The sequence below is a fragment of the Cricetulus griseus genome, chromosome 8 (assembly GCF_003668045.3).
Source record: "Cricetulus griseus strain 17A/GY chromosome 8, alternate assembly CriGri-PICRH-1.0, whole genome shotgun sequence".
NCBI classification, from domain to species: Eukaryota; Metazoa; Chordata; class Mammalia; order Rodentia; family Cricetidae; genus Cricetulus; species Cricetulus griseus.
In genome coordinates, this window is record NC_048601.1 from 89,762,338 (window position 1) to 89,786,571 (window position 24,234).

General features: G+C 42.6%; 1 protein-coding gene across 3 annotated transcripts in view; it reads right to left on the bottom strand.

Moving 5' to 3' along the window:
• Nucleotides 1–1,402: 1,402 nt before the first annotated feature.
• Snx10 (sorting nexin 10) overlaps nt 1,403–24,234 on the bottom strand; it is a 60,711-nt gene continuing 37,879 nt past the window's right edge. For all 3 annotated transcript variants that reach the window (XM_027429621.2, XM_027429622.2, XM_027429623.2), the window contains exons 3-7: nt 16,144–16,230; nt 11,899–11,999; nt 11,486–11,584; nt 3,610–3,819; nt 1,403–3,160 (exon numbers count right to left, since the gene is read on the bottom strand). In XM_027429621.2, the coding sequence (XP_027285422.1) occupies nt 3,079–3,160; nt 3,610–3,819; nt 11,486–11,584; nt 11,899–11,999; nt 16,144–16,230 (579 nt within the window). In that variant the 3' untranslated portion in view covers nt 1,403–3,078. The remainder of the gene's footprint in view (nt 3,161–3,609; nt 3,820–11,485; nt 11,585–11,898; nt 12,000–16,143; nt 16,231–24,234) is intronic.

Genomic DNA, 24,234 nt, shown 5'->3' on the forward strand with positions numbered 1-24,234 from the left:
GCTAAAATACATTAGTGTCCGATGCACTGTTCTTAATAAGGACCTAGAAGTTTCCTGCAAGAAGAAAGAGCAATTGTGTTTGACTTAAGAGGACAATGGTGACGTGGTGCATATGGCCAAGAACAAAGCCCCAAATCCTTTGTAAATACATCAAAATCCGAAGTTATTGTTTCGTTACATACTGCTTTTTTATTTTTTTGCTCCATTCTATTAAAATGTCTGCGTCTCCTGCATTGACTTGCAAAAACTGCATCTACACCTTTAATGAATGTCAAGTTGCCACAACTAAGTTCAGACATTTTATATTTGGACATGTGTCCATAGCAAATTAAGAAACAATTTTCTTCCTTAACAAAACTGTTTTGAAATTAAATGTTTCCTCTGTGAAAAAGATGCTGCACTGTATTTATAAGGTACCAGCTAACTAATTTAAATATTAAGAGGAAGACGATTTAGAAACAGAATAACCTTATTAATTTTTGCACCAAAAAAAAAAGAGGCCTTTCATGAAAAAGGCACAATCCTTAAAACCTTATTGTACACACTTAACTCGATGATAAAGCACCAAAATGAAGCTGAGTTCAAAACAACATCCAGCTACCACTATTGGATATCACATGGCTAAGCTAAATAAATTTGTTAAAATTCTTAATATCATACAAGACATTCTGTGCTTTGACTTCTATATGTTACCTATAACTTGTTTCTATTTAATTGTTAAATAACATTTGAAGTAGACTTTAACAGTGCTGGCAATATGTATTTAGTATCTTAAGGAATGACAAGTGATTAAGACAAACATCTGTGATTTCCCCCTAGTGTCTTTTTTTAAAAAAACTGAAAATTTTAACTAGAATTAAAATCACTTTTTAGCAAGTGAGACTTTAAGTCTTAAGTACCAGGTTGTTGATTTTCATTGTTGACACCTTTAGCTACCTCTAAAGTCAGCTTTAAAACAAATACATAGGACTATGACCTTCCAGGTATGAGATCTACCTTGCAGAATTAGCCAGGAAAACAGAGTTTTGCTAAATGTAAATCATAAGGCATCCAGAATTAGAACCCTAAATCGTAATTCACATTAAAAAAAATAGGACTAAATGTCCGTTGTCTATTTAGTTACATGTGTGGCTACTTTGCTCTCCTCCATACATAAAAGTAAAAAACAAAGCAAGTGACCCACTGGAAACTGAAGTTCTTCTAAATATCGAGGCCCCCAAAAGCCAGTTTGAAAAAGCAAGTGCTTAGATGTCACAACAGCTAAAAAGCAACTGCAGCAAATGTCAAGCAAGTCTTAGTAAAGTTCTTTAGTAAAAAAATTATCAGTAACTTAAAAAATACTTAGTTTAGTCTGAGTCAGAAGAAATGTATTCTCTTATGTAAAATAAGTGCTCCAACAACGTTGGGTTTTTTTCATGTTTAATGTGAAAACAATATCCTCATGAAGTTTACAGAGCAAATAGTAAGCATCAATATATTAACTTCAATGGTTACATGATTATCTCATTAAGAAGTAGTTTGATAACTGGTGGCACAATATATGCTTTTCAAAAATGCTATAAAACATAAATGTTGTGAATTCATGTCTACTACTGAGAGGACACTGCACTAAAACTTTCCATGCAGCAAGATAAGCAGCTGCCAAATCCTTTTCTTCCGGCAGTAAGTTCATATTAGAGAACAAGATCTAAATCAAAACATTTACAGATGTTTCAGACAGTATTTTTTTAAAAGGAGAAATTAAAATATTCTAAATTTAATGTTTCTGTTTCTTTTTCACCAATTCTTTGAAACAAGCACTACAAAGGACAAGTCAAAACTTTTTATTAATCAATAACTACTAAACACCCAAGTAAATGGCTGCTTTTTGCAGCAGCTTTTCCCCCAATGAGAGTGGGAGCCATTCACTGAAAGCAACAAGTTATCCCACTTGGTGAAAATACCTTCTGAAGATGGCTGTGCATCCTTAGCAGGGAGGACTTGGCTAATTATCCCAGGAAAATGCTGCCCCATCTGAAACTGGAAGCTCAGAGTGGACCCAAGACATCTCATCTTCAGGCCACAAGGGGGGGGGCTATTTTATTCAAATTAAGCCAATCTTCAGGTAGACACCTTAAAAAAAGGGCTTCTAAAACAATATGAGCTCTGACATTAGCAACCTGACTTCCACTCCAAAATTATTGAAATATTTATGGGTAAAACTAACGTAAATCTTATAAATACCTTCTTCTAACTTTAAAGTAAGTTGTGAGGAGCCACCACTGCAGGTGATTTTTTTAATGCACATTTTTTTTAAATATCAGAAAATAAACTATAAGCTATGATTCTAACTACACAATGGTAAAACGACTTGTTGCCAAAAGCCATGTTTAAGCTCATTTTTGGACAGTGAGAATGTATCTCTAAATCTACGGATGGCAAATTTAAGCAAAATTATGAACGTATCTTCTATTTTTTTCCCTCTAAGATGTAAACAGTATTTTAATACATCTTTATTTGTAAGACATATTTTTCCATTTACATGTGAAATAGTATACTGGAAAGCTTAAATACTCTTAAATATGTCAACCAAACACCCAAAAGCAAAGCATTTTCCAGAGTAGGGGAAGTCTCCACAAAACAAGAGCCACGTGTCAAAGAGGCAGTGTGATGTACCGTGACTCTGTACCCTGGCTCCAGTCACACTGTTTACTGTAACTTCCCCTGACGCTGCAGGGATGTTCTGTCTGGGCTTGAAATGCTGCTGATACACCCAGTTCTTTAAAATTCAGTTAAGACCAACTGGATTTCATTTTTATATATACAGCATCTAACTCACCACACTTGAGAACAGGATTGTATTTACAAGTATTATATGGCAATAAAGGGTTGTATGGCATTCACAGACCTTACGGCTTTATACAGAAGCCTGGCTAAAATTAGACAACATAAAAATGCTACCACTAAGAACCCACCACTGTTAAGTATTTAACTACCTAAGATATTGACAGTGGCATTAGATAAGGATCTGTCGTGAGCAAGCGTTCTCTCTGGCTGGGCGCAATTCTGTGCCTAAGGTAGTGGCCCTAGGACTCCTTCTCAGGACTCCTGAAGAGCCGGGCTTGCTTTACATCCATGTGAGCTGCTGTCATCACTACTGTGTCCAAGCCCAGAGGATGAACTGGAAAAGAAGAGAGGGGAAAATAATAAAAAGAGGAAATTGGTTTTCACAACACACTCAAAGCCTGAGTAACAGAGGAGAACTTTAATTATCTCCAGTCACAAAGAGAGACAGGAAATTTGGACTTTTAATTAGCCATTTGGAGTGCAGTTGGATATTTTTTTAGCTAGATAATTTAAACGCGAATAATTCAAGTCTGACTAAATGAAAGTCACATAATCAGAATGCAGATAATTGAATTTCTGCTGCATTCATTAATTCAGTGTGGAGGTGTGTGTGAAGACCACTGTGATGAGCTGTCACAGCTCAATAAAATCTCAGTCAATTAATTTTTTCATTATCTTAGTATTACATCAACAAAAAGCAAAATGTGTATATATCTACGTGCATGCACATGGACACTATGTGTTATATAAATATGTCTGTTAAATCAAAGTGCAAAAAAATACCTCTCTGAATCATAATCTACATCGTTGTCTTTTTTCCCTTCATCTTCTTCGGGGAACCGTCTATTCATCAAGGCAAACTTGTGAATTGCCTCTTCCACCGAGTACTTGGTCTGCCCAGAAACGCATGCTTCAATGTCCTCGGAGTTGAGATGGCTCTGCAGGAAGAGGTGGAGGCTGCTGTCGGAAAGCAAAAGTGCATTCTGCAGGACTCTGTAGAAAAAGAGGAACAAAAATAATTGATGAGCAGGCATGGGCAGAGATCAGGTGGAAGACAGCAAGTCCTTACTTATGCCTGTGCCACTGATCTCTCTGCTCTGAGAACTTTGCCCCGATGCTGGGCTCTGCCCACCAACGGGATGAAAACATATGCTAACTTTTGCTCAATTATTTGGAATCTTAGGTGAGTAAAAACATGAAGCTAATGGTTGAGGACATCTGTTAAAAGAATAACTTCAAGGACAATTCTTCAATTTAACCATCTGTTAAGACCATGTGGATTAATTATGGAAATATTTTGCTTATATGGTTATAGAAATTTAGTCTGCTTTTAAAAATGTATGGCCAGCAGCATGTCAGTGCCACAGTCTTTGGATAAGCTCTCATGAAACATCAAAACTTTCAACTACCATTAAAATTATATGAAAATCCAATATACTCCCCAGCACAATCTACAGTTGAAAACTTTATTAGTGTACTATGTACACAAGTACACGTTTGCAAGGGCTCCTTTGAGGTGGCTTTTCTAATACCTAAAGTCAACTAGAAACTTCTGCAGAATCTTCAGCAGCAGTGTATCTCTTGTCAAAATAAGCAACCAAGTAATTTTGATTCCAAGCCTCTTTCCCAAGTAGGATAATCTGGTGCTGAGTACACACTGGTTGTCTAACAGGACAGACTGAAACTTATTACAAAGACAACACAAAACTGAAGCATCAGAACCAGACAGAGGGTTAAAAACTGGCCCTGCAGCAAGAATATAGCTTGGTCACATTCATACTCCCAGCCTAGCATGTGCTTTTCTGGAGTATCACAGAATAAGAAACCAAGGCAGTATCTCCTCACACTTAAATAAAAACTAGTTTTTTAGCAAATATTTTTGAGTCTCTATTAATTGTTCAGTGGTGGTGTCACAGGAGATGCTAGGACCAGGACATAAGAATTAAAGGTAGACACTACAACCCATGAGTCATTTTGCCTAACATGGGATTTTCTCATATGGAGACTATGAAAACTAGATCATATATTTCAAATGAAATGAACTTTGCTTTATATCTTGTATTTTTAAACAAGTAATTAGACAGATAATTCTTTTCTGGCCATTAATACCAATTTTGTTAAATACCAAAGGCATCACAATACCACATCCTTTGCTCCCAGATAACAAAATTATTTCTTGTAGAAGGCAAATGTCTACAAATGCGTGAATCCAGTCATCCCCTTTGCCTTAACAGACTTATAAATGTAACTGGCCGTGGTGGGGGGGGGGGACCTCTTTACTAAAAGCAAAAGCAAGACTATTGTGCTTCTCAAAGAGAAAAATCTCAAGCAAAGAGTCTAAGTGCTCAACTCTGCGTGTCCTCTACACTGGTCCCCCCTGAATATGGCCATATCAAACGACAAAGGTTCATTTGTCAAGCAGTAAAAGCCTTTGACTGCACTAAAATCTATCTTCCTCGTTTACCAACGCTTCCCATTCATGTCCTAAGTAATTCAGATTAGGAAAGAGTTTTATGGAAACAAGCCCCTGATACGAACTTGGACCCACTGTGAAGTCTGAGTCTCACGTTTCCTGTGGCCTCCTGTTGGTAGCTTCCCACCAGCCACAGGACAAGTGGCTGTTCATAGGATTGTACACACGGCTTTGTTTCTGTTGGAAATGTGTTTTATTTTCTCTATAAAATAATGGGTGATCTTTAAAATTGATTTTAGATGGTTTGAGGCATTACAGCACAGAAGTAATGTGCACTAATGGCAACGATATCGGACACAAATTCATTTTAGCTTTATTTCATGTCTAAAGCAATTCTACTGAGCCTTGAACTGCTCACGTGCAGTTATTAACTTGCTGGGTACCTAACACATGGGTACTGCAAACAAAAGTGATCAGAGTACAGGCTGATGGAGACCTCAAGGCTACTGTCCCTTTTCTTCTGCTATAATTCAATTTCCAATTTGACTGTGCATTAGTCTCCTTAGTTCCCAGTTTTTCTGCTGCATACTGCCACCTGGAGGACACGAGGGTAAAAGCGAGAGAACAGATAAGCTGGGTCAATAGGAAGAGGGGATCAAAGTGAGACCTGACACAGACACACCCATGAATATTCACACTCCCGGGGCACCTGCTAAGTTTGATTTGATTTTTTAATTTTTGTGTCTTGATGGCTAAGTTTAGGCCACCGGGACCATACAGGTATGGATCTGAAACAAACAAAAATCTACAAAAATGTATGTATTCATGTTTTCATTTTGTGGTCAGGTAGTTTCCACTGTAAAATTTAAAATGCAAATCTTAGAGTTGGGAGGGTGGTACTCACCTATAATCCCAGAGTTTAGGATTAGGAGGCTGAAGCAGGAGAATCAAGAGTTCCAGGCTAGCCAGAGCAGTATTGTGAAACCATCTCAAGTAATAATAAATTTAAAATATTTTTTTAATTTAAAAGATGTAAACTTTGGGAGGATGTGAGGTCACAAGAGCCTCTTCTGAGTGACAGTTTTACTATCTGAGTCGTTGTGATGGCACACACTTTTAATCTCAGCATGGAGGAGGCAGAGGCAGGCAGAGTTCTGTGAGTTCAAGGCCAGCCTGATCTACAGGACAACCAAGCCTACACATTGAGACCACCACCCTCCCCCAAAAAATAAATAAAACAAATGTATATTATTTTCAAGCAATTATAGTGGGAGTTTCACAAAGCAGCCTACAGAATTTTAAGGGAATTTCTGAAAATATATTTACAATGGAAGTCAAAAGTTGCTTCTCCACCCCTAACAATGCTAAATAAAGCAAGGCCTGCTTTTCCCCTTCATTGGACACAGTAAAGTCTGGTTTTCCTTAATGTGATTTTACTAAGCATTTTACACAGTGGTTCAGTTGAAGAATAATATGGTACACAAAAATCATTTAATTCTACAGATGGCCTGGATATTCTGAACTCAACATGATGCTCCCTACACACATCTGTAGTGTATGGGTTTGATGTTGGGAGAAAAAAAAAAGTAACTCAGCCTCTTTACTTACCACAAGAGAAATAATTTGAACCTATAAATATTCATTGAAAGATATTCATAATCTATGCTGTGGTGCCCTCTATTGAACATGAAGATTTATAAAAAACAAAAACAAAAAAACTGTTGTGTACCTGTGTGTGTGTGTGTGTGTGTGTGTGTGTGTACCTGTGTGTGTGTTCCTGTGTGTACCTGTGTGTGTACCTGTGTGTGTGTGTGTGTGTGTGTGTGTGTACCTCTGTGTGTGTGTGTGTGTGTGTGTGTGTGTACCTCTGTGTGTGTGTGTGTGTGTGTGTGTGTGTGTGTGTGTGTGTACTTCTCTGTGTGTGTGTGTGTTTGTGTGTGTGTATGTATCTCTGTGTGCATCTGTGTGTATGTATGAATGTATCTTTTGTTTTTTAAAAAAAAAAAAAAAACCAACTTTCTCACCACAGTCGTCCTGCATTCCATAACCAGCTCAAGGTCAGCCTGGGCTGTACCAAAACAACAACAAAAAAATGAATAAAAATTATATAAAAACACAATAGAAAGTCTGAACTGTGGAATGTGTGCTGTCACCAGAATATACTCTGTAAACAAGAGTCAACTCATTTGGAGACTCACGCAGACTTTACAACTCTAGAACGTTCTGTCTCTCTTACAGCATAGAATGAGGGGAAAGAATACAAAAGAGAAATTAGTCACAGGGAAAATAAATGTTTTGAAACCTCACAATCACACTGAGCAGTTCAGCTTGCAGTGGCTGCACCATTGATCATAAACACAGCAGTTCCCAGAACACAGGACCCTGTCTTCCGTACAGTTAGCTAATTTGTACAGGTGAGACAAGCCCCACCTTCCAAGACTAATAAGTACCAAAACAAAACACCTACAATGTCCAGCGTGCACAAGATCAACGCATAATCTTCCCCAACAACCAAACAGAGAAGCAATCTCCAATTCCTCCATGAGCGTCAGCCAGAATGTATTGTGACTGACCACATATTATTACGAAAATAGCCTTAAAATGAAAATTTCATTTTACATTATATACACATACATATGCAGAAGTGCTTTTGCCTTCATGCAATTTTAATAATTGCAGAATGTATATAAAAGTCAAACATTTTAAATATATGCTAGAGTCTGTAACTAGCACATGTCATATTTCAATGCTATTGATTCGAGAGGCCTTCCACCAAACTAGGGATGACCCTACTTAATGGGGGACTAGTGATGACTCAGAGGACAGAAACTAAGGTGTGGTTAGGTACAGTTCTGAAGTGTACATCTCACCCAGCTGCCCTAAGTGGCCTAGGGCTGAATGTAGGAGGGGCGCCAGGGGTAAAGACACAGATGGCTGTCACTCATGCCCGAACTGGACCAAACAGAACTGTGTCAAGGAATGTGACACAGAAAGGAAGGCTCAGACACTGGGCCCAGTCCAAAGCAAACTGAGAACCATTAATTATTTATTCCATGTGCTATGGGGGAATGCTTGCATGCCACGGTATATAGTTCAGAGGACAACTTGCAAGCGTCTGTTCTCTCCCTCACCACGGGGGTTCTGGGGACCAAACTCAGGCTGTCTGGCTTGGCTATAAGCACCTCTGCCCACTTTTATTTTGCTTTTAACTTTCACATTAGATTTATCCCGCTGATTTTGTGTGTTTTGCCTACATGTAGGTATGGCCACCATATGTGTGCTTGGTACTCGTGGAGCTCAGAAGATCATAGCAGAGCCCCTGGGACGACAGTCACAGATGGCTGTGGATCACCATGTGATTGCTAAGAAACAAACACTGGGTCCTCTGCAATAGTAAACAAGTGCTCTTAACCACAGGGCCGACTCTCCAGCCCCTCCCACTTCAGTTTTCATGTGAAACTAACTCATTAGAAACAAATGTTCACATGGAGCAAACAGCACCCCAGGAAAGCAGCTGCTCCGTGATTTGACCCTCAGATGGCGATCCATATACCCGTTTTCTTAAGTGTCAGACTGATTTATTTTTATTCCATGTATATGAGTGTTTGGCCTGTATGTATGTATGTATGTGTGTATGTATGTATGTATGTATGTATGTGTATGTATGTATATGAGTGTTTGGCCTGTATGTATGTATGTATGTATGTATGTATGTATGTATGTATGTATATGAGTGTTTGGCCATGTATGTATGTATGTATGTGCACCACACAGGTGCACATGTATATATCTGGTGCCCAAGGAGGTCAGAAGTGGGCTTTGAATCTCGTGGAACTAGAGTCTCAGAGGGTGCTGAGCTGCCGTATCAGTGCTGGAACTGAACCTGGGCCCCCCAGAAGATCAGCACATGCTCTGAACTACTGAACCATCCCTCCAGCTCCCAGGTCAAATTAGAATTACTTCAGAGCTCCCAGTGAGAGAGGAAGCTTCTCGGGAAAAACAACTCATAAGCACTCTGCCCAGTCCTGTACTGTGTCTGTACAGGGCCTGTAGCCCCGGCACACAGCTAGTGGATGAGCGTTAAGCATGCACTTTTCAGAGGCCTTTCCAAGCAGTTAGCTATCGGAACAACACAGCCACCAGCAAGGACAGCCAGCAATGCACTAGCTCTCCTGCTCCACTCCACAACCAAAGCAACTAAGGGACTCAAGAGAATGCAGGTTTCATAGCCCAGAAAATACCAAGAGTCAGAAATGATGGGGACTTACAGCTGAGTTCTCTGAGCTCTTGAAGCAGGGTGCTCGCCACTGTGACATGTGTGCCAAACAAAGCCAGTGAACAACCAAACAATACACGGTACAAACACCTCTTCCATAGCACAATCCCGTGGGAGCAGATGCCGGGAGACCAACTGTGAAAGTACAGTGCTTAAAAACCAGAAGCAGAGCATGGCAGCACACGCCTGAAATCCCAGCAATCTGGGCAGGCAATCAGGAGTTCAAGGCCAAAGTCAAGTAAATAGGGTTTGAGGCCGATCTAGACTACATGAGGCCCTGTTTCAAAGACCAGCAACAGAGGAATGATTGGTGCCCTGCATTTACCTAGTGACATAAACACAAAGATGCTTCTTGTCCCTGAACCTGCAACAGCCCAACAGTTCCCCAGTGCTAGCCAGGGCTATTTGTCTGTTCCTGCCCAGGCCAACCAGGCGGTAGCCAGGCTGCAGGCGTCCCTGGGGGAGCATCTGAGATGAGGCCGCTCTGCAAACATGAGCTACATCTTAAGGGAGAAGCCATCGGCCACCTGGGCACCTTAGAGACAATTAACAGAAGGGGAAAAGTGAGAAAGTCCTGACCAGCTCTTGGTTCTGTCACACTTGTGACACCACAAAGGGCACTGCTGCAATGCCTTCAGAGGACTGAACTAATGGGTTCCTCTGAGCTCTTTTCGTAGTGACGGCTCGGTTGTGTCTGTCTTTCCTCTGCCCTTACACATTGCAAAAGCTTCCAGCTTTGACTTCTAGGAAGCAAAGGCACTGTGTCAATCTAATAGAGGTAAGGATTAATATTCATGCGCATACTGAATACCCAGGCCCTTTATCAGTGAGCCACATGGGACAGCAGCGTATTGTGTCAGACTAGTTCAGGATCCTATTTAGTCAACTCAGAAGGATCCCAAAGCCACTGGAGGAGAATGGACACTCGAGGCCCCTGCCTCTAACGGGTACTCACCTGACTCTGCCTACCTCCTTATCTAGACTGGGAAACAAACAAGCTCACAGCTATTTCATCCCTGAGTGCACTAAAATAATAATAATAATGGTCAACACCTGGAAATTAGGTTGCCAGGCACTGTTGTCAGTGCTCTGCAGTCCCTAGCCTACTTAACTGTCTCAGTCCTTCCGAGAGAAGAACTTTCATTGTCCCCGTTTTGCAGGTGGGGCAACAGAGACACAGAGAAAGGAAAAGGCTTGCCTAACTCCCAGATAGCAAAGTGGCAGATCCAGAATCTGGACCCCAGGAGCCTAGCTTCAGTCTGTGTGCCAAGCAGTGTGGGACAAGCCTCCTGTACCGGCAATCCAGAGAATGAGTGAGACAAGGGAGCACCTCCAGGCGAGAACTCAGGCAGCTCCCTCCGAAGTGTGTATGACAACACACACAACTGACAAACCATCTTATGCAAGGAAAAACAAAGCCATTCAGACGGAGAAGGGCCTCCAAGGCTCTGGTACAGACGACTAGGCCTCTTGATTCTAACTGCTACAAATAAAGCCAGTCTTAAGGAAATAATAAGGCACATTTATTCCCTGGGAATGTTACTTTTGTCAGACAGACTCCCGAGGAACTTGTATCTGCTTCACTTCTGCTGCTGTTTGCTTTCGGTTTGTGGTTGGTATTGTTGTTTTAGGGCAGGGGAATATTTGTTTGACAAGGACTGGCCCGGAACTTACTGCAAAACCTGGGTTGGCCTCAAATTCACAGAAATCCTCCTGCATCAACCTCATGGGTGCTTCCATTAGAAGTGAAAGCTGCCACTGTATCTACTTCACTCTTAAGAGACTGTTTGTTCTCTGATTAGTTGTCCATTATTTCTAGAAGGCTCGGTTCACATCAGCACCACTCAAAATAGGCCACCAGATGGCGCTCTAATACAGGATATAAACATGTGTGGGCCACAGTCCAGCTGCGTCTCCCACACAGGTTCTCTCTGTCCCCATCCCCAGCCTGGCTGCAGACCCTTACTTACTTTCTAAGGAAATCTTCCAAGCCCTGACGGCGCTGGTCAACATGCTGACGATTGTTCATGTTGAAAAATAGGTTTTTAGATGGAAGTTCTGGTAATTGTCTGTCGAGAAAGAAAAGAAATCGATCAGCAAATCAAGGTGACCGGGCTACAGAAATCCCTCCAAGTGAAAGCACGTCGTGCATGGTAATAATTATCACAGGGTGTCACATAATTATTGTATAATATTAACTTAGAGGAAAATGTGTTCATTCTGGGACCGTTCGTGGTTTCTAAATTCAGATGCAGCAGGCACAGAACTGACTAGAGGAAGCAAGGCTGTGACCTATCCTTACCCCATGCATCTTAACACTGTCCGCTTTCAGTTCTAGACTATCACAGACAGATCTCCGTAATTTAACCCCAAAGTCACTTACACCAGCAGTGCATTACTTTGGAGCCTTTGCCTCAGCCACACAAATTCTCTGTACCTTCTTCGTACACAAGATGTTTTCATGGTAAAACACATGCTATTAGTCTGCACAGAAACAGAAAAACATGAACCTCACCTAAGAGAAAAGCACTTTCTTATTACATACATAATTCATAATGTAATTGACGCATACCATGAGATATTATTTCCATTTATGAGGGCACTGTGAAATCGTAAATGTAACTCACCAGTCTCAGGCCTGAAGAGGCAACAATGACATGCATGAGCAGTGTTATCTCTGGGCCAGCATGGCCAAGCCCTGACCAGAATCCTGAAGGAAGCCTGTGCTCTCCTGACTACAAACATTGTTTCCAAAGATTAAGAAATAAATTCTGGTGGGCATGGTAGCCCACACTGTCATCTCAGACTCAAGGGGCTGAGGCAGGAGGACCAGGAGTTCAAATCCACCTGGGCTACACACACACACGCACACACACACACACACACACACAGCCCTAAAACATAAAATGCTTAGGGACATCCACTGCACTTTAAACAGCATCCTGAAGCTTTTGTGATAAAAACTGACCTCCCACAGTTCACAAGGCATCGCAGACACCTGTATCTCAACATGGATGCCACCAGTCAGTCACTGGTGGATCCTGAAGTCACTGTTCAACTAGACGACATTTTCCCATCCTACTAGACAATGGGGGGCATGGGTGATTTGAGTCAGGAAAGCAGTGGAACCCCAGTTCAGCATCAGTATCCATGACAGGCAGACATAAATGTTGGCCCTGGTTCTACTCCAGGAAAACGTTATCAGCTCTAGTTTCCTGAGTGGGAAAACAGGGTGGATATGAAGATGGACAAAAAAGCACCTGGCAAGGACAGTTAACGCTGTTAGTTGCTAGCTATCTGTTTCCCTGCAGCGGCCCTGAGACAGGCTCGAGAAAAACAGGTCCAGAGTCCCCAGCCTAAGCTATGCCGTAATGTCACTCCTTTGGGTAAACACAGATGAGTAAATAGTCTCCTTGGGGCAAAAGAAAAAGCTGACAAACATCTGTGCCTTCAAAACACAAGGTCATCTCAGCTGAGTGTCATGGCTCATACTTGGAACCCAAGGACTCAATAAGCTACGGCAGGAAGGTCGCCGCCACCTGACTGGGTCCAGCTTGGGCTGCAAAGTGAATCCAAGCAGTCTGGGCTACGGAGTAAGATCCTGTCTAAAATCTCAACCACCACCCCTAAATAAATAAATCAAATAAAACCTCCATATCCCTGGCTGTCCTGAAACTTCCTCTGTAGACCAGACTGGCCTACTCAGGGATCTGCCTGCCTCCCAAGTGCTGAGATGAAAGGCGTCATAATCATTACATTGCTAAATGAGAAACTAGTTTTTTGCTACTAAGATCTGTATAATTTTCAAAAACTATCCTGCCAATGAAGCCCAACCTTATCCTTGGAAATTTAAATGGCTGTATGCATTTGCCCATAGGCTGTCCCCATGAAACACAGGGCAAAAGTTCCTGGATTCGTGGAGGTTAAAAGACTCACCTGCAAAGGCCACATAACATCTACCCACTATTGCTGTTATAGAAACGAGGCCTGCAGGAGATAGGTACCTATGGCATCTTGACATTCAGCAGGTCAACTTCAAAACACGGCCTGACTCTAATGCGCTCCTTGGGGACCAAGGCTTTGTTATACCAGTATTTGGAGCCCTAACAAGGCCCAAGCAGCCATCTCAGTGCTCTCCTCAGAGAGTTCCAGGCTACCGCAGAGACTTCTGACATCGCCAGTACACACTAGACCCATTTAAATCCCATTTCCCAGCTCACAGTCACCAGGGGTGTCAATAACAAAAATTCACAGGATGCTGATACCAGAATAAGGTCCACGGGGTGAGAGTCCTTCAACCATAGGGCAGGCAGTTCTGTTATCTACTGCTTTATAACCCCAAGTAAAGATGGCCATTCCAGAGTCAGCTGGTATTATCTCCCTTGAGGTTCATTTGTGTGAACGGAGTCCCAGCTGATGCCCGTGGAGCTAACCGAGACTAGCCAAAAGGCTCACTCATCTACCAGCTTTGAATTGTAGCGCAGGGGTAAGTCTACACTGAGATCACTAACTGACTGGGTTCCTCTAAATCCATATGCTTGTCCCTGCCCTCCACCAAGACAAGAAGACTTGCTCATTGTCAACTAATGAACACTTCAGAGGAACGCCAGAACACCGCCAGGTAGATTCTGAATCATAGCATGCAATTTATTAGCACTTTATTAGCAATTTATTAGCACAGAATAATCTATGTTTCATTAACCCCTGAAAATCATCAAGTTTCATGATGCCCTAAAGTATGTGATGAGGGCTCACAAACTTGTTTAGAGGCAGTTAAAAGGCAATTAATTTTGTTTCAAATGCTTATTCTTTTTTTTTTCATATTCCTTCTTTTTGGAGGAGAGGGGAGAGGTGAGGGATTGAGACAGGTTCTCAGGTAGACCAGGCTGGCCCTGAATTAACTATTAGCTGAGGCTCCCCCATGGACTGAATCTCCACCTCTACCTCCCACATGCTGGGACCATAGGTGTGGACTGCCATGTATGTATGATTCAAAGGCCTATTCCTTTTAAAATCTTATTCATTTAATGGTGTGTGTGTGTGTGTGTGTGTGTGTGTGTGAGAGAGAGAGAGAGAGAGAGAGAGAGAGAGAGAGAGAGAGAGAGAGAGACCTGAGTGTAAGTATGTGTGTCACATGCCTGAGGATGTTGGTAAAGGGGCTAGATCCCATGAAACTGGAGTTACAGCCACTGTGAGCTGCCAAGGGTGCTGGGACCCGAACTCCCAAAAGCAGTGAGAGACTGTAACTGCTGAGCCGTCTCTCCAGCCCAAATGCTGGACAAAATTATATGTCCATAATTTTCCACAGAAAATGGATCCTTGGTGTGAGCTTTTGAATAAAAACAAAAGCAAAATAACTTATAGAGTGCCAGGCAGTGGTGGTGCATGCCTTTAATCCCAACACTCGGGAGGCAGAGGCAGGTAGATCTCTGAGTTGGAGGCCAGCCTGGTCTATAGAGCAACTTCCAGGGCAGCCAAGGCTACACAGACAAACCCTGTCTCAAAAAAAAAAAAAAAAAAAAAAAAAGCAACAAGCAAACAACTTATACAGCAATGTCTTAGAAAAATAAGAGAGAGAGAGAGAGAGAGAGAGAGAGAGAGAGAGAGAGAGAAGGCGAGAAAGAGGCTTTGACCTAGCTTATTTCCTAAACTGGGGACTCTCGAAAGAAGAAGGTTTAGAGTGGCGTTCTGACTTCCAGCATTCCAGACAACACTGAATGATGGTGCCATGTTACTTCCCTTGTGCTATGCAGTCCCCAGATACATCAGATCTGAACCGGACCAGACAAAAAGGTGAGTATCTTCAAGGCCAGTCGCCCACCTCCCGTCTTTTCCAGCAGTCATCACGGGGACAGGATCACAAACTTCATTTACGCCCTGTCTGTGCTGCTCTTGGCCCACCGCAGCTGCAGCTGACACAGGACACTCTCCATGTGGTACCATGAGGACAGGTGTGCTGACCTTGTTCAAGATGAGCTGCACACTCCGCACCACACAGACATTTCAGGAGCTTAGAGCTCAGTACTATTTCCGGAAAAGGTCACTTCTAGTTGCTTATTCTTTGTGCTAATGGCTCAAAATCTAGACTAAGGCAAACTACCTGCACATATTGACTTCCAAATTTTCCAATTCTATGTATAAAATACAACAAAATATAAAGGGGCATATGAGCAAAAATGCTACAATGAAAACCAACACCTTGTATTTATTTTAAAATGGTTAATATTGTATCTCCCTTTCCCCCAGAATTCTATGTTCCCTAAAAACTTAAGATTTACTAAACAATATATTATCTTGAGATACAAAATCACAAAGAAATACCATTGATGAGCTATGCTTTTTAACCATTAATTTTTAGTTATTCACATCTCTATAGGTAAAGGTAATAAACATTAAAATATTAGTAGTTTTTAAAAAAGCAAGTACAATATGAGCTTCCAAAAGCAATTCTCCAACTGCAAGATCATCTTACTGCTTCAGTTTTAATACAAGCTTACCTGGAATCATCCCAATTCAGTTCCTTGAATTAAGGGTTCTTTGTTGTTGTTTTGTTTTAGTTCTTAGCATCATTATATCACATAAAACATTCACCACCTAAAATCCCATTTCCTACAGCCTGCGTACTTACATGGATACAAATCTCGTAGTCAATATAGGAGTGCCAAAAGTCCTCCTTCTGGATCCTGGGGTCTCGGACCCAGACACTTACGAACTCCTGTAAGGGCATGGTGAAAAGAACAGCGTCAGGGTTATGGGAAAGGCTGGAAGTAGCTGGGGCGACAGAGCTGGAAGTGCCAGCCAGTGTGCTCGCTGTCCCTCAGAAAACAAGAAGTAGAGACCATGAATCAGGTGTCACCAGAGTCCACAAAACACTTCACGCAAACGGAAACTTTAAATAATGCACAACGCAGCCAGGAGCTTAGTAGGGACAGGGTTCCTGGAATCTGAAGACAGTCAAGATAGATTCCAAAACTGATTCTTGATACTCAATCAAGAAAACTAAGTTCCCATTTGCCTCAGCTTTTCAATGCAGCACTTACTTATCTCATCTCAAATATCTATAGGGCCCATCTAGCAAATTATTTTCTAGGTCACAAATAAGAAAGAGTAACAAAGGTCACATGAAAAGCCAAGCACCTGGGACTACAACTGCCCAGCCCAGTCCGTCCGTCCGTCCGTCCCTCTCTCTCTCTCTCTCTCTCTCTCTCTCTCTCTCTCTCTCTCTCTCTCTCTCTCTCCCTGCATCTGACATCCTGTCTCACTGGGTGTCCTTAGGACCTGGGGCCTGTGAGAGCATGTCCCAAACGAGCTTATTTTTAATGTTTGCACTGTACTTCTCCCCCCTTTCAATGTTTGGGACACAGTCTCATGCTTCAGCCCAGGCTGACCTGGAACTATGTAACCCAAATTAGCCTTGAACTCACAGCCGTCTGAGCCACCACCTCCTCCCTCCTTTGGTCTTCCTTAGACTGGGCTTACCATGTCATGTGAGCCAGGCTAGCCTCAAACTCATGATTTTCCTGCTTCTATATCTCATTTTAAAAATCATTCAGATACAGAATAAAAATCAGGTAACGATACAGCAAAGCACTATACATTTTGGCCATAATATTTATTTGTTTGTTTATTTAATCTGTGTTATATGTGTTAAATTCTTTCCTGTGGTCCTTTTCACATATACAAAGCTTGGGGATTTTTTAAAATTTGTTTTTAATTATGTGTTGGGAGTGGGTATGTTTAGGAGAGTACAGTGCCCTTGGAGATCAGAAGGCATCAGATCCCCTGTAGATAGAGTTACAGATAGTTTTTGTTGTAATCCAGGCAAACCTGGCCCTGCCTCTCACCCACCTGCGCATGGCAGGTGTATGTACCCTGGCTCTTTAAAAGAAAGACTCCACCCACTTCCGTTCTCTTTCCCGGCTCTTTCCTGCTGTTCCCCTGCTCTTTTCCTGTCTCCCTCTTCTCTTCTGTCCTATCTCTGTCTCTCTGTCTCTTTACCTCTTTTCTCTTTCCTTCCCCTTTCCTCCCCTTTCTAATAAAACTTCTCACTAAGGTCTGGCTGCCTGGCATGTTTGTCCCCACATCGGTCACCCTCACCTGCCATGGAATCGGTTTTGAGCAGCTTAAGAACTGAACTCAGGTCCTCTGGCAAGAATGGTATGCATTACCAGGCTGGGGTGGCGCATGCCTTTAATCCCAGCACTTGGGAAGCAGAGATGAGTTCTGAGATGGCCAGGACTACTCAGAGAAACCCTGTCTTGGAAAACCAAAAAGAAAAAAAAATAGTAGTAATGGTAAGCACTGCACCATCCTCCAGCTCCCACACATGATTTTTGCAACCAGCCAATCAATCATTGGTGAATCCATGACTAGAAAGATTATAGGCAAGTTCTCCTGTGGAACTCTTCTGCTCTCTGGGGTTCTTTCCTACTTTTCTTTAATCAATCTGTTTGCTTGGCCAGCAGGAAGGGAGGGAGGGTTAGGGTTCACAGCTGTACCACCTGGAACACATCCAATCTCATCAGATAAGTAGGTTGGGAAGAGAAGAAAAGACCACAGTCTGCAGAAGACTGAACCCTGTCCAATGGGAAGAGAAGAAAAGACCACAGTCTGCAGAAGACCGAACCCCATCCAAGGCTCCATTCTGGCTTCCATGGGTTTTTCTTTCACACACACACACACACACACACACACACACACACACACACACTTATACTATATTCATGATATGTTACATAATATATATGCATTTATTGCACACATACATACATACATAATCATATTTGACTATGTTGGTGTAGAGATGCCTAATGTTTCAAAGCCTTTCTTTGACCTAAAAGTTCACTCTTCTAATTTTAAAAGAAATTAAAGCAGTTTCACTGGCCCTCAAAAGTAACATTGTCCTTGGCACTGTGCCTAACGGAGGACTGGGGGATGGCTCTGAGCCACCATGCCCCGTGGAAGCCACATTCTCACAGAAGGTGTCAGCAGAATCAGTTTTCCATGGAAGAGGAAGATGTTCTCAGATGAGTCAAATGGAAGACAACTATTTCCAGCCACTCAGTGTCACACATGAACAGCGGGTGGAAAACATGGGCCTGCTGTTGAAAAGGTGGGTCTCTGCACAGCAGCATAAACAAAGGGGAAGCTGGGCATGGTGGCTCACACCTATCCTCCTAGCTCAGGAGACAGAGGCAGGAATGCCATGAGTTCAAAGCCCATAGGCCAAAAACTGAGTTCCCAACCAGTCAGGTCTACAAGATGAGACTGGGCCTCAAAAGAAACCCACAGCCAACGAATGGAAGGAAGGGTAGACACCTGTGTCAACATAGCACACATGTGTGATCTGGGATGAAAGCAAGGAATGTCTCAACTGTAAGTCCCACTGTTTCTACAATGCCACATACGCCCAACCACACTGCATATTAGTAATCCACTCTGGTAACTCAGATAAGTGGTTCGGAAGTCAATACATAAATTATTTTTCTGGGTCGGGTGTTGGTGGCGCACACCTTTAGTCCCAGCACTCGGGAGGCAGAGGCAGGCAGATCTCTGTGAGTTCGAGGCCAGCAAGTGCCAGGATAGGTCTCCAGAGCTACACAGAGAAACCCTGTCTTGAAAAAAAAAAAAAAAAATTTTTCTCACCCTGCTTCTTTGCTGTTGTCCTGTTGCTGGCATGCCTATGTTGAATGGAATTTCTAGTCACAAAACTACAAATAAATCCTGGCTCACCCACCTCCTAAAATTATTAATTCACCAAGCCTCACTTTCTGCCTCTGGAAATGAGAAGAATGTCTTTCCGATCTATATCAGCTGTTAGGTAGATCAAATATCAAAACACTGGGGAATGCTCCATTAAAACTAAGCAAATATAAAGCAAATCACACACAGGGAGAAGGCTTATCAACTCAGAGAGAGCATGGAGCCTTCCCGCAGGCACGGGCATTATGAAATAAGAAAATCTAATCCAGGCCTTGTGAGTGAGGAAAGGGAAACTAAAAACAGGATATACTGTATGAGAAAAGAATCAATTTTCAATAAAAGGGGAAAAGAAAGAAATAAAATCTAATCCAGGCCACTAGGATACACACCCATAATCCCAACACTCAGGTGCAAGAGGCAGCAGGGTCACCTCAGCTAGTTTCTACTTAGCTAGGCTAACCTGGTCTACTCTAGCGAGCACCAAGTCAGTCAGTAAGTCAGGGTTACATAGTGAGATTTGTCTCAAATCATCATCATCATCATCATCACCATCATCAATGGCCCTGCCTTCCTTCCGAGTTGGGATCTTACTATGTAACCCAGATTAGCTTTGAACCTGAACTCAGGCTCCCCACAACACACCTGCTTTTAGTAAAATATATATATATATATATATATATATATATATATATATATATATATATATATATATTTAGAAACTTATTAACAATAATGGGCAGTGGCGGGTGGATCTCTGTGAGTTCGAGACCAGCCTGGTCTATAAGAGCTAGTTCTAGGACAGGCTCCAGAGCCACAGAGAAACCCTGCCTCGGGGAAAAAAAGAAAAGAAAAAAAGGAAGGAAGGAAGGAAGGAAGGAAGGAAGGAACTTATTAACAAACACCCTAATAGTATAATTATTCAGCAAAGAGTGACCTAAGGTTGAACTGTACTTGTCCAATGTGTGCAAAGGGAGACACAGCACAGTGCCCAGCTCCGGGAAAGCCTCTCTTCCCACAGGCTGGAGCCTAATGTTTGCCTAGAGATGGACAAGTAATGTTTATTCTAAAACCATGCCAGAATACAGAAATGCATTTGTTGTTATTGTTTTGTGATAGGGGATGTCCTTCTGTATATATGTTTCTCTTATTGGTTGATGAATAAAACACTGTTTGGCAAATAGAGGCAGGAAGATAGGTGGGGCGAGGAGAGGAGGAGAATTCTGGGAAAGGTAGGCAAAGGGAGCCCACCAAGAGGAGTTACCATTTAGCCGCCAAAGGAGTAGCAGGTCCAGACGCTTCCTCCGGCAAGTCAAGACCACATGGAAATACATAGATGAGTAGAAATGGGTTAATAATTAAGACAGAGCTAGCCAATAAGAAGCCCTAGCCATTGGCCAACATGTTTTATAATTAATATAGTGTCTGTGTTTATTTGAGGCTGAGAAAGGCAGCAGGACCTGGCGGGACAAGAAAACCTCCAGCAACAGTTTTGTTTGTTTTTGAGACAGGGTTTCTCTGTGTAGCCCTGGTTGTCCCCGAACTACCTCACTGTGTAGACCAAGCTGGCGTTGAACTCACAGAGATCCTCCCGCCTCTGCCTCCCAAGCGCTGGGATTAAAGGTGTGTGCCACCGCCACCGCCACCGCCACCGCCACCGCCACCCCGGCCATTAGAAACATATCTTAAATGCCCACCCAGAATTCACTGGAGCACTAAACCTCTACATCATTCTTTAACACTGATTCCAGTCTAGGCCTCTACGCATTACACCAAGCCTCCAGCCTGACCCACCAGAAACCCATGAGTACCAAATGCCCATGCTCCCCACACCATTCTGTCCCTCAACTCAATAAACAGCACCCCACCAGCCCCTGCCAGTCTCAGTTCCCATGCCCAGACTTCTCCGATTGGCCACTCCAGCACACACTGGTCCACTCTATCAGACAAACCTTCCAAAAGCTTTCTCCTGTGTCTATACCCTCCCCACCTTACAGCTACGTGTGCCGTCAGCCACGCCCTTGAACAAGCTGGTCTTGCCACCTAGATTACTAAACCCAGGCCACTTCCTTTTTCTTTCTTTTTCTTCCTCTCTTTTTGCTCCCACATCCAATCATTTTTCAAACACAGCTCAGGTTTTCCTGGTGAGATTTATTTGACTGTCCTTGAAGTACCACTTGCTCCCCGGCTCTCGGTGCTAACCCATGGGCCTCCTCTCCTGGATCCCATCATAAGCAATTTGGGCTGGCTTCTGAGACAAGAATGTCTGCCACTCCAGTGTACCCACTGACAGCCAACCAATCCATGAGCACCTGCAGACACGGGCAAATCACCTGCAGGGGGAAACTAAATTCAACGTCAGCTGATAAAAACCTCTTCCACCTGGCCTCTTGGACACCACTTATCATTTGGTGAGGTATTTCATAGATGGCCTCAAGTTTATCTTAATTTACCAATCCCATCCTCCAAGGGTGTGCCAATTAACAGCAGAAGGTGACTGGTGCAATGCCGGAGATCTATGAGAGCAAACTGTCTTCAGCACCCTAAAGAACTTCAGAAATGCCTATTTACATAGAAATAATTGAAAACCATCCTGATGACCTCAGTAACTTCATCCCCTAAGACTTGTGCCAGGCAACAATTTGTTAGCCTCGTTGGAGTTAAAATATGTACTCGGATGTAATAAAAGCGCATTTATTTTAAAATATTCCGTAATTCAGATGGGCCTCTCCTCCCCCACCCTGCAATTAGTAGGAATTAGTGAAGTTTCAACACACTTCCAGCTATGAACAGCATGCCCAGACAGCCGAGGTTCACCTACAATGTCTTAATTAGGCGCATCCCTCACGACCTGCCCACCATCCTTCACGGGGGTGCTGACAGGCTGTCAGCCACATAGGACAGCCCTATGTCCCATACCTGGTGTCACATGGATTTCCTATGGAAATGGCTTCCAAAGCTGCTGTTAGTCAATTTAATAACCTTATTAAACACTTTAATGACTTCTTGGGCATAATGACTATATTTACTATGAAAGGAAACGACAGGAGGAGTAGAATTAAAAACTCAAAGTAACTGATCTTTCCTGCACTCCCTGAGAAAACAAGCCATGAGGTCTCCCTGAGAAAACAGGCCATGAGGTCTGTGAAAATCCAGGCACTGGGTACTCTGTGATTTCCACGGCCCCTGTTTCTCCCTGACCCCTGCCCCAGGTTCAGCCTTATCTGTCCATCTTGTGGCCTCTTCCCTAACAGCTTGGTAATATTACCCCAACTCTACAGATAAGAGAAGCTTAAGCAACTGGCCCAAAAGTCAGATGACCAGCACGGCTGGGCTGCACAGAGAACTCCATCTGCCTATTGTCCAAAGCCTGGACTCTAGTGGTTCCTTTAGCGGCAGAGTGGTATCTCTATGTTTTCTTCAAGTGGGATTTTGGTCATTGTGTCTCTTTAGGCCCCTTTTGGCCTGTGGTACTTGCATAGATATTTCTTGTTTTTGATTACCTTGACGGTTCTGAGGACTTGTTTTGTAGATGTTCCTCAGTTAGGGTTTATCTGGTATTTGTCTAGGGACTAGACCGGGTTCTGAGTGTTTGGAGGGAAAACCAGAGATAAAGGTCCATCCTCCATCAAATCTAAGGCACCTGTGTTCACTGGGATTTCTTCATTGCTGTTTACTTTGATCACCTGGCTGAGGCAGATATTGACAAGGCTTCCCATTGTATTGCTTCTTATCTGTTAATAACCGTGAAGATAAATTTATGCTGTTTTATTTTTTTTTCCAGTCACTTCTAATTTAATTGCAGCCGGCAAAGTAGTTCTTAAAATGTATTAGAATGTTGACCTGGAAGAGAGAGATGTTAAACTATAAAGTCTATATGGTCTCCATTTGCTAAAAGTGCATACACACAAGTACAGGAAGGGGCTGGAAAGAAATAGCCCAAGCTTCTACCTTTTCCTTAGAAGTTATATTCTACAGTGAACAAATCTTTTAAAATCTGGAGACGGAAATAAAATCTTTCTTTGGGACGTGGACAGAATGAAACAGATCCTCAAGGGATTGCCACACAAATGATCTCAGAATAGCAACAACCATGGGAACCTGCAGTGTGGGGAAGGATTAATATTCCAGGCTGCTTTTCTTACTGAAAGGTACTGTTATATTTCTACATTTTATTTATTTATTTTTATGCACAAGGGTGTTTTGGCAGAATGTATGTCTATGTACTACATGCATGCTTGGTGCGGAAGGAGACCAGAAGAGGGCATCAGATCCCCTCCAACTGGAGTTACAGAGAGTTGTGAGCCGCCATGTGGGTGCTGGGAATTGAACCCAGGTCTTCTCGGGTGCTCTGAACCACTGTGCCATCTATTCTTCAGTAGGAAAACCTCAATGGCTGGGTAGAATGCCAGTGGCTGAGAAGAAGAAATGGGGAGGGAATATGAAAGGAAGACAGAAAAGAGTAGAACTTAAGTTTAAGGGAGTGTTGAAGGTATCAGGATCCCAATGCTATTCTCTATCTTTTCAGAGATACTCATTAATTTAAATCTTAGTCAGTTTCCAACCAGCAGTCCAATATCAAAAGCTACACCCTCTTGTTTTCAGGCTACAGGGTGCAGCTCAGTGGTAGAGTGCTACATGTTCTCCAGTCCTGGCACTACAAAAACACAAGCAAAAATAGAATACCAAGCTAGGGGGGTTGAGAGATGGCTCAGAGGTTGAGAGCACTGACTGTTCTTCCAGAGGTCCTGAGTTCAATTCCCAGCAACCACAAGGTGGCTCATGACTATCTATAATGGGATCTGGTGCCCTCTTCTGGCATGCCCTGTATACATGATTTCTCTCTAAAAGTTCTTAAAAATTCTCTAAAGTTCTTTCTAAAAAGTCTCCAAAAGTTCTCCTGAGGTCTCTTTATCCCACAAGGCTTCTAGTTTTTATACCCACTTAACAACTCTCTGACAATAGGGCATGCATATCTCTCAGTGCCAGGAAGGCGGGTAGCACCTTGAGAAAAGCAGGT